The sequence below is a fragment of the Salvelinus fontinalis genome, chromosome 32, assembly GCF_029448725.1.
Source record: "Salvelinus fontinalis isolate EN_2023a chromosome 32, ASM2944872v1, whole genome shotgun sequence".
Classification (NCBI taxonomy): domain Eukaryota; kingdom Metazoa; phylum Chordata; class Actinopteri; order Salmoniformes; family Salmonidae; genus Salvelinus; species Salvelinus fontinalis.
The window spans coordinates 31,742,349-31,753,947 of record NC_074696.1 but is presented as its reverse complement, the minus strand read 5'-3'; the positions used below and the strand labels follow the sequence as shown (position 1 = coordinate 31,753,947).

Here is an 11,599-nt window from a genome sequence, read left to right as displayed (position 1 = left end):
GTTGCAGTTGTGTGTACACAAAAATAAATAAAACAGACAGGACAAGAGTTTAATTGAACATAAATCAAATTAACGCCACCTTTAAACGCAAAGTAAATGTAAAGGACAAACAGGCTATCTTTCCCTCAGATGGAATAGAATAAATATAAAAGGCAACATAATAAGTAAAGTCAATGTTTGGCTCTGCAAGACACATTACCAGTTAAATGCATTTATACAACCGTGGGGTCTAATCCTGACTGCTGATTGGTTAAAAACGCATTCGACAGGTAAAATTCCATGTAATACCATTGGAGGGTCGTTATGCGTTTCATTGATTATAAAGATCAAACTAAACAATTAAATATACGGTTGTAGTCGAGAACATTGCATTTGGCTAATTCGTGATTCAATTGCACTGTGAATGAATGGCTATATTGTCTCATAAATAAAACAGCAGCGGCGTAAACAAGTTAGAGAAACTAAATTAAGATGCATGATTAAAGAAACACAATGCACAGTATTTTTCAAATAGAATTCCCATGAATCCTCTTCCCAATAGGGAAAAATGTAAAAACACTATGCCGAAACAGAGTTAGTGCATTTTTTGGATATTAATCCCACTCCTTCCTTCCCTCAGCGATTAATCTTCTGACATGTGATGAGATACTCAGGGTAGGCCTGTGTGTCGTTGAAGATAACAAACAGAGAGGGGTTGTCCATCTTATCCGCCACGCTGTCGTATCTGAGGGGTATCTCAGAGCTCTCCTTCAGAGGAGCAGCCTTCATGGAGTGACTGCCCTGAGTGAAGTCCCCAGTAAGCACCTTGGTCACAAACACAAACTTGTGTCCGTCTGCGTTGGGGGGAGAATACTGATCCTGGACAGACAGGGCCGAGTTCACAGCAAAGTAGACCCCCTGTCCATACACAGTGGCTGCAAAGAGAAACCAAAACAAGAGAATAAATTATTACAGAAAGAGATACAACAGGCCAAATTAGTACAAAGTATAACCCTTGACCGTAGACGATGGCTGCAGAGAGACCAGGATATACAAGAGGCCACATTATTACAAGTCTACATGAAAATAATGCTAAAATGAAGTGAAATTTTAAAAAAGCTGATGAACTACTGTGAGACACACAAAAAAACAATCATTAGAAAAGCCTTACCATTCTTTCCACAGAAGCTTCTGTTGAAGCCATGAACGCAGATCTCTTTCACACTGGTCTCACTTGTGCCGTGGTATAGCGTCCGCTCCACTTCTGGGTCATTGGCACTCTGATTTATACTAGCCTTCTTCAATCTATACTGGTTGTAAAGGAGCCTATTCATCAGCTTCTCAACCTGGGAAATGCGATTAACAGAGGAATGGCTTCTGACGTCACTGATACAATACGAAGTTAATGGTTAGTTGCTGTTGACATCGATAGATCCTACATACCTTAATGATTTTGATTCTGTTGTGGTACTCATGTATGGAGTCGTAGAAGTCTTTCACAACATCCTGGAACTCATCAGAATCCTCGTTCACTCTGGACGTTTCAGGCAGGTTGGACAGTAGACTGTAGTTCTCATCTGAAAAACAGTGCAACATATTGTCGCAATATAAGTGCAATATAGCATGACGGAAAACGGTGCAACATATTAAATAGCTTTGTTAAGATAACAGGGATATTGTGTCAGTAATTAAATAGCATCTCACAAATCTAATTCTTATTTACCAAAAAATAAATAACATAAGAATAAGCTCATATACACTATTTGCAAAGTTCTCTTTACCTTGTATATCTGAGTACAAGTCTTCTGAGCTCAGCATCTTCCTGGAGATGGTTACTGACTTCCCAGAAGCCACGTTGTACTCTTGCATCTTCTCAAAGTTGATGATGTGCGGCAGGTTGTTGAGCAGGATGTCGATCTTTTTCTGCCTCATCTTCCAGGCGTTCTCCATAAACACTGTCACCTCCGGAGTGTACGCGGTCTTCGTCCCTGGCGACGCTGGGTCGTGCCACAGCCATTGCACCGTCCGCAGGATGTCAGCGTCTGACGTCGTTGTGGATATCCTCCTCAGCAGGAGCTTCATGTCCGGCATCGCCCCGGTAACAAAGTCTTTGAACCCGGAGATGGTTGCCGTGGTTCCCTGGATGGTGACCTCCACGGCATGTTTCCTCTTGATGAGGTCCAGACACCTCCTGATTGGTTGATTGATTACATTTTTTTGTAAATGTTAAAAAAATGTGCTTGCGGGCACCAATATTGCAAATTCCATATGATATCTTTTAATATTGATATGAGCAAGGCATATCGTAATCTAGGTTTATTCTTAACCTACACCATTCTGTAAAATGAATACTGTACATGACTGTTCCTGCAGGCATAAAACAGATCTTTTCACAGGCTCTTGAGTAACCATAGTTAATTGCCTGCTGATGGGCCATCAACTGTGAATGGGCTTCCCCTTGTATTCAAACCAGTTACATAGGTTTATACCATCAGAACACACCTGTCCCAATGGGCAATCCGCAAGCAGTTGTCTGGACTTCAAACAAAAGTAAACATTTCACAACGTATTTTCTATGAACCGATATGATATTGAATGGAAAAAATGCAACTGACATCGATATAGATTTTCCATATCGGTGCACATTACTATAAAAAAAACACACAGTGTACACACAGACATACACACGTACCTGTGGTACTGAGACAGGCTCCTCAGGCTGCGGTGCTCTAGCTTCTCCTCATGCTTTCTCAGGGTGACCTTCTTGTTCAGGGCAATGTCCACTCTGATCAAGTCACAACTGTAGCCAGCGAACACAAAGATTGTTGCCGTGTTGGCTGACTGGATGGCCTCCTGCAGAGACACCTGGACAGCCTGATCGAGGTGTGAGCCAGCAGCAGGGAGGGAAGAGGTAGCCATGGCACCATCGTCACCATCATGCCGAGTCATCTTCGTCATCTTCTTGGACAGCTCCAGAACCTTCTGCAGCTCCTCCTCCTCGGTCAGGGACCTCTTTGTGGTTTCCATGGAGTACTGGATGGCCAGGGACATCTGGGCCTCCTCGTCCAGGGTAGAGGAGAGTTGCGTGGCCCAGGACAGCCCTCCGTCCTGGGCAACCAGAGGAGCAAGAGCACCCTCATCATCATTACCCCCTCCCTCCACTAGCAGCTCTGTAGCCTGCTCCTCCATGTCATTGCTGTCTCTGTCTGGGCCCTGGTCGGTGCTGGGGGCAATGGGTTCCCCGGCCGTATACAGATCCTCCTCAATGTCAGTGGTTCTGGTCAGACTAGAGAGGCCAGAGTCCACCATCTCATCTATGGCTGAGAACAGCCTCTTTGCTTCCTCTAGAAGACCTGGGATCAGTACATATGTTTTCAGTGATTGCAAAACAACAATGCCAATAGAATAACTCCCTTCTCTGAAGATTATTCTGGCCACTGTGCTTCCATATGCTCTTCAGGGTCTAGGCTGGGTACAACACTTAAAATTTATGTAAAAATGTTTTTTTCAAATATATGTGATCGCTATGAGAATAATGAAAGTATGTACCTATGTCTGGAGCTGAGAGGTCGTTGGAAGTCTGGTTAGTATGAGTCAGAACTGATGTGGAAGCCTGTAAGGAACCATCTGAGGACCTTCTCTGGAAACTCTGATGGGACGTCATATTCCACGCAGCCTCAAAGATGTCCTGTAGGGAGATCACAAAGCTAGAATACACCAGAGACATACTGTATATAGACATACAGAAATATATAAATACACACACATATATAGTGGACAGAGGAGGCTGGTGGGAGGAGCTATAGGAGGACGGGCTCATTGTAATGGCTGGAATGGAATAAATGGAACGGCGTCAAACATGTGGTTTACCTATACTTGATACAGTTCCGTGAATCCCATTCCAGCATTACAATGAGCCCATCCTCCTATAGCTCCTCCCACCAGCCTCCTATGATCTCTGAACTACACCATTTGCCTAACTATGCTTATCCAAACAATGTAGAAGAACAAGGTCATAGCACAGAAAACAAATTGCATTATACATCCATGTGTAGATGTTCATCATTCGGCAACCTCATTTGTCAAGTGAATTAGTAATGATAGTAAAAGCAGCAATATTAATATTGTCATCATTGGGCCAGCTACCTCGTTCTCCAGGGGTTCCCAGTGCACCTTCTCCATGTTGATGTAGACCTGGAACTTGGCCTGCATCTCCCTGAGGATGCTGGTCCCCTCTCCCTCCTGGATGAGGAACCGTGCCACGCCCGGTTCGTTTACTGTGATGGTTCTGGTCACGATGGACGACACCACGCCCCTCAGAACCTCATCAGCCATTTGACACGCCCCTGCGTTGCCGTGGATCTACCAATCACAGACATGACGAGGATGAAACGCTGTATAAGATCATTATTCACAAAGACATTGGATACCCTTTTCACACTAACCAACCACTAGCCAACCTCAACCGTACTGTTCTGGCTCCGATATTTTATTTTCACATTGTCCTCTCCAGCACGTGTAACCAGGCCAACCCAGTACAGCTCAGCTTGACTCGATTGTGTGAAAAGGGTATGAGAGGATTACTGCATATACTGTGAATTAATTTATATAATGCAAGGGAATGTTTTTATGATATTTCAAAAAGGTAAAACACCTACTCGGAGTCCACAGACGCCACGTGCGTCCAGAGGGAAGATAGACACCTGGTCCATATCAGCCAGTAGCTGATGATGGTGGGTCTGGATGTACTTCAACATGCCTGGCTCCATAGAGATGATAGCCTCTGTTTCAATGGGTGTACTGAGGAACTCAACTATCTTAGCCTGCTTCTCCTCCTCCAACCCTCTCAGAGTCAGGACATCTAGCTGTCCCCTCTCTGACACCTTAGCAGAGCAGAGACCCAGAGACTGGAGGAAGCCAGTCCACTCCTGGGCGTACAGCATACACTCATACTCTCTGTCCACGGGGATACTGAAGTCAGACAGCAAGGTCTTCAGCAAGCTACACGCCTGGCTCACCAAGCTGAAAGACGGAGATGTTACCACAACAACGCAGTCCGACACTGTGTACACGGAAGGCAGTCCCTTGTCCTTCAACGTCTGCAGCAGCTTGTCTTTCACTTCCTGTTTGGCCAGGAAGTGGGCCTTCTCGGGGTCAAAGGTGAGATGAGCCTGGGCCACACCCCCAAGGAACTCCAACATAGCGTTCTTCAGCTGCTCCAGCCCCAGCCGGTCAGACCCGGCCATGTGGACCCCGTCTTCCTTGATCTGGACGCTACAAGCTGGGTGGGCCAGCTGAAGGCTCTGGAGCAGGGGACTGAGCAGGAGCAGCGCAAGTTTCACTGGGTCAGGGACGGGGATGTGGCTCGACATGGCCTCTGGGATCGATGTTAGGTCCTCCATGCCTCCCTGGGCTGCTGTTGCCTGGGACACAGAGTGGGACAGAAGAGGAACCAGGGGCTCAGAGGTAGCCTGATGGGAGGACTGAGAATGGTCACTGGTACTGGCTGCAGGGAGAGAAACAGTCTGCGATTGCCCACCACTGTCTGTCTGCGGTCTGTTCATTGTGTTACTATCGGATGTTCCATTCACAGGGGTCAGGGGAACGGTCAGAGGTGAGGAGGTGTCTTCTGATTGGAGGAAGGAGAAGTAAGGCCTGACCATCAGATCCATCTTTTCGAGTTTGTGTGATTGTTTAAGGACATGTTCCACTGCTGTTAGATGTAATAAGGAAGGGAATAAAACACATTCAACAGCTACATAGAACTTGCATGCTTTATAGCCATCAAACTCAGATCTGGATCTCGAAGCCAGTCTCGAAGCCAAAAATCAGAACAGCTAAAAGAACGCCAAGCACATTTTACAAACTCCAAGAAATATAAAACTGATGAAAGAAAAAAATGTAAAAAATGTTTGGCAATATTACTTCATCGAGAATGCTATTCCCCGAGGACCAGAAATGGTTTACTTGCAGTTTACTTTAGATTTTTAAAATTAATGGATTTCAACGATTGTTAATGCAGTTTCCAAAAAGCAGAAAAACATGTCTATATCTTCATTCTTACAGAAGGAAATCATGTACTGTGCGTATATATACACAAATGATAAGTACAACAGTACATTCTTCCCTTCTTATCAGGGACTGATTTAGACCTGGGATACCAGGTGGGTGAAATTAATTATCAGGTAGAAGAGAGAACCAGCAGTACTCCAGACCCTCATGGTAGGATTTGAACACCCCTTCTTTATAGCTTTTATGTTTCATTAACATACAACAACATTAGTACTTTACAATGGATACAACAGCTACAACAGAAATGCTTGTATAGAAATGTACGAAGTCTTTTTTTTCTACAGTAGAAAACATAACTTACATTCAAAACAGACATTCGGTAGACACACAGTACATTAAAAACATATAAGTCTATGTTCAAAACTTACAGTCAAAGTCCAGGAAGGAGACCCTGGCAACCCCCTCTGACATCATGGTGACTTCCTTAACTCCACCGCCCCCGCCCCGTTGGCTCTCCAGGTACAGATTGAGCATGTCTGCTGTGATGCTGGGGTGCAGGTTCTCCACTAAGATGGAATCAGTCTGATCTATCTGTTCCAGAACGATCTGCGCTCCATCCAGAGGCTTCTTAGAAATCTTTGTGAAAAGCTTCTGGAAGTCTGTGCATGCAAAATAAGGAAGAATACACACATTAACTATAAAGTATGCAAAAGCATAGCCACTTAAAATACATTCATAATTATATTGTTTGACAAATTATTTAAATTACTTAATCTATGGTTTTAAGTAGGCCTATAGTTGACGGTTAGAAGCATTTGATTTTGCAATGGAATAAGCCTACATTATTTTGGATTTGTGTGCCTATGAGAACAGTTTCATGGTGAAACATAATGAAATGTTACGTAGGCATTGTTACACTAATAGTGCATGTTCCGAGATCGCCAAGATCCATGATTCGTACAGGGTTTAAGATCAATGTTTTTATTCAATTGTTAAATGCTTACTAGTGACAAATAACACTGTCAAATGTCATTATTGTAAGGAAAGAAAGGTAGTGTTTTATGTCACACAATCTGGGAAGACTCCAAGCATTAACTCATGAATTATGGACAACTCATGAACGAGGGTGTCCCCTCAGGCTGATTCAAATCATTTATTTAATTGAATGTAGGCTACCTATTCTAGTAATTTGACCGTGCGTGTTAGGGTGACCATCACATTTTCCCGGGACAGTTTCAGCCCATTTCAAGTGTCCCAACTTTTCTGGCTACAAAAAAAAATATTTTTGTCAGCAAGACGCATAAATTAATGTCAGCCTAATCGATGGAAATCGATAAATGTCATTAGGAACACTTTCTGGGGTTTTGTAAGAGATGTCTATTTCCAGTCATCAAATTCCACGAGCATACATCCAGTTGGAATGCTTGAATTATTTTAAAGTGGACGAACATGCCTACTTTTTGAAGTGATTCGTTTGACAATCAGATGAAAATATGACTTGCTGTGTTCATGTCACATTAAAAGGTAAGACATTTTTACCATTTGAAGTATGTCTTTATTATTAGGCCCCAAAAAATATTTTGTGCAAGTGCATGCACTCAATACAGACACCCCCTAAATGTCATGGTGTAAATTGAACTCTGCATGTCTGTTTGTGATACTACAACATCAAAGAAGTTACTGCAAACAAACAGTTTTTTCCCCCTTCTGACATTGCACACACGATAGAAGAGCACAATGTGTACTACAATGTTTTTACAACGCTGCACGATATTCCTCAGCACGCCAACAAAAACAAGAGTGGTGGGACGGCTTGTGATGCCGTTTCCCCCTACTGTGGATTCCATCTTTGAACTTGATAGGAAAACCCCTAACCTTTATTGAAGGCCTGGCGGAAGTGTACTAGGACCAGGTCCATGCCAGGTGAGGGGTACAGAGTGTACTCGTCTATGTCCATTCCCATCATGTTCTCTACATACAGCTCCACCAGCTCCTGACTGGTGGCTGGGTTAACCCCCCGCAGCAACAGGCTCCATGGATCCTTACACGCAGGCTTCCTCACGGTCAACTCAGCGTTGTGCAGGACATGGGGTCCTTTAGACAGGACCCTTGCTGCAACTGTCAATCAAACACAGATATAATCAGAATACTATGGATGGCAATGGAGCAATTGTTTTTGGTACAATAGTATTAATTTGTGGACCACAGGAATACACTAGCTGTTGCTAAGACATCAGCTAATGGGGATCCAGATAAAGAATGAATCATGAAGATGTTGTGTAGGTACATAGGAAACTTATTAGCCTTCAACATTATATCAGATTACAAGAATTACACAGACTGAATCCATTCTTACCCTCTGCCTCTTCAAACAGTAATATGGCCCGGCTTCCTTCCAGCTCCACAGACACCAGACTACCTCCTCCAGAACGACGCTTGTTCTCAAAGTACAAATACAGCAGCTCATCGTCCACCTCCTCAGGTACCCCCAGTACCTCCACTGTTCGGTTCTCTTGGCTTTCAACAGACATCCTGACATACATACAACACAGGAATAATCCATGGGGTTGATTGACAATCTTCACAACTTTTATCTTGGCTTTCTAACGGTGAAGAGAATAGACTACTGTATTGCAAAGCACAAGGTGAAAGTATCATAGCCAACAGACAGGGCCTAGTGTGAGCACACCTGCAGCCAAGTGTGTATTGGTCACAAAATATGTCCTATTTGGCTGTTAAGTTATTGACTTAAACACAAATTAATCGCTGAATATAATACAATGTGGGGGATTTTTTGTACATTAGTTCTCATTTTCGAATAAATAGAAACCATCTTCGACGTACAACAACGCAAGCAGCACGAAAGCAAATGACACAATTGCATAATGAAAAGGAATAATAACTCTCGCTGGGTATAAATATAAACTCGTCCAGTTAGTTGTCCGGTGATTTTTTTAAACACACTTTTATTTGCAGTTTGTCAGGAATACGTACCTTATATACAAGCATTCTCAGATCATGACGCCCGGAAATGTTTTCACTGGCGACTTCCTGGTTGTTCGCCATGCCACCGGGTAGCGGCGCTTTTGCGCCAGCTACAGGATTTATGAAATACATTTACAGTAGCAAGGCCACTTGAGTATTTTATTTTAATTGAACCTTTATTTAACTAGGCAAGTCAGTTAAGAACAGATTCGTATTTACAATGATGGCGTACCCCGGCCAAACCCGGATGACGCTGGGCCATATGAGAATCCCAATAACAGCCGGATGTGATACAGCCTGGATTCGAACCAGGGACTGTAGACCGCTGCACCACTCGGGAGTAAGTAGGCCTAATTAGTCAGAAAATCCTAATTGGTTAAATATGCAAATATTCATGGAACATGAATGGAGGGGGAGAGAGTCAGAGGACGCTGATGATTCTAGCTGGGTCATGTTCATGACTGCAATGTAGTTAAACACTATAATTTGTAGCCTTATGTATGTATGTATGTATGTTTATACCTTAATCCTTCAACAAGAGAGTCTCAGGAGAGCAAAGATGATATTGTCATTATGCTCTTGTGAAGCAGAGCCATTGGCAAATAACACAGTTTATCCATTAGGTCAGGGTTTCCCAAACTCGGACCTTGGTTCCCCCCTCCCTGGGTGCACGTTTTGGTTTTTGCCCTAGCACTAGACTGATTCACGCTTTGATGATTTGAATCAGCTGTGTAGTTCTAGGGCAAAAACAAAAATGTGCACCCAGGGGGGCCCCTGGACCGAGTTTGGGAAACCCTGCACTAGATGATAGTGCCCTCTCATGCAGGGTTTCCCAAAGTCGGTCGTGTGTGTGTGTGTTTTCTTTAAACGTGGAGCGTGTTATTATCACTGATATTGAATTCATTGACCATTAATAATAATACTCATACATGGTGTTACTGGTCTCCTTTTTTAAACAAATCTTTATTAAAATGAAACATGTTACAGGGTCTCAACTTGTCATGTAAAACATGGGAATAGCTCAATCGCAAACGCCTTGTGTCCTCTCTCCTCGTCTCCTTCTAAAAACGCATTGGAGGAGAAGGTCAGAGGGGCGGGACCTCTGCTTTCTTATCCAATGGATTTTGAGAAGGAGATGAGGAGAGAGGATGTGAGGAGTATGCAATAGAGATCTTCCCCATGGCTCAAAAATGTATGGGGGGAGGGATAAGACTTTGGAGCAATGAAAATACCCATTGACTGGCAGAGTTGCCTCAAGGCACATAACTAAAGTCCTAATGTCCCAAAGATAAATCAATCACAGAGGCATCCTTCAGCTTATCTTATGATACTTTAAATACAATAAGGCAGGAATATCAGTTATCTTACCATGTCATTTTTCCTGTGAGATTTTTTTTTGTCATCTAAAATGTGAAAATATTGAAATATGCAAGCAAGAGTGCAAAATATATTTAAAATGCATGAATGAGTGCAATAACACAAGATTCAAGCACCCCGTGTAAAAGTAAAGGGTGAGTGGTTCTGAATCTTACTGCCTTCAATGATATCACATTTCATCAAACAAATATTCCCCTCAATGCTAGGCAGTGGTGGAAAAAGTACCCATATGTCATATTTGAGTAAAAGTTAAGATACCTTAATAGATAATGACAAAAGTGAAAGTCACTCAGTAAAATACTACTTGAGTAAAAGTCTAAAAGTATTTGGTTTTAAATATACTTAAATATCAAAAGTAAAAGTATAAGTATTTTCATATTCCTTATATTAAGCAAACCAGACAGCACTATTTTCTTGTTTTTTAAATGTACAGATAGCCAGGGTCACACTCCAACACTCAGACATTATTTAGTGAGTCCGCCAGATGAGAGGCAGTAGGGATCTACTCTTGATAAATGCGGGAATTTAACCATTTTCCTGTCCTGCTAAGCATTCAAAATGTAACGATTAATTTTAGGTGTCGTGGAAATTGCATGGAGTAAAAAGTACATTATTTTCTTCAGGAATGTAATGAAGTAAAATTAATGTTGTCAAAAATATAAATAGTAAAGTACAGATACCCCCAAAAAACTACTTAAGTAGTACTTTAAAGTATTTTTACTTGAGTACTTTACACCACTGGTTCTAGGTCACTACAGTTTCCCATCATCGTTAAAGGTCTGATACATCTCTCTTTATCAGTCCAACTAGTAGAGATGTATTTGAGAAGCCCCTAACATCTGAAAGCCTGTAATAAATAATAATACTGTATTTGGTCATGAGTAATTGCAGAGCTGTCATGAGCAGCAGCTCCAGAATTGTAATACTGTACATGTTGAATCATTTATCAAAGAATATTACACTGATCCCTGACAAGAATAACAAAGGCACTTTAGACCTGTTTTAACTAGTAATATGAATATCATGGTTAAGGCACTTAATTACAAAAAAACATTGACACCCTTCTGTTTTATGGGGTTACGACTGTACATGGTGGCTAAATGTGAATATGAAATAGTTTTGTTTCAGTCAACTATATAAATCAACCAGCATCAGCTCTGTATCAAAACCATATCCACTGGGCACACCACGTCATTTCAACGTGGACAATTGGGTCATATTTGGTTAAGACGTTGATCAATGAGAT

At 42.3% G+C, this 11,599-nt stretch overlaps 1 protein-coding gene across 1 annotated transcript; it reads right to left on the bottom strand.

The window, feature by feature from the left end:
- Positions 1-35: 35 nt before the first annotated feature.
- LOC129831084 (protein mono-ADP-ribosyltransferase PARP10-like) lies at positions 36-9,073 on the bottom strand. Its single transcript, XM_055894112.1, has 12 exons — positions 8,986-9,073; positions 8,348-8,523; positions 7,867-8,109; positions 6,420-6,650; positions 4,638-5,692; positions 4,126-4,341; positions 3,529-3,667; positions 2,672-3,332; positions 1,761-2,170; positions 1,423-1,556; positions 1,151-1,325; positions 36-914 (listed from the first exon to the last, which is right to left on the bottom strand). The coding sequence occupies exons 2-12, from the start codon at positions 8,520-8,522 to the stop codon at positions 616-618; spliced, it is 3,738 nt and encodes a 1,245-aa protein (XP_055750087.1). The 5' UTR covers position 8,523; positions 8,986-9,073; the 3' UTR covers positions 36-615.
- Positions 9,074-11,599: the final 2,526 nt, after the last annotated feature.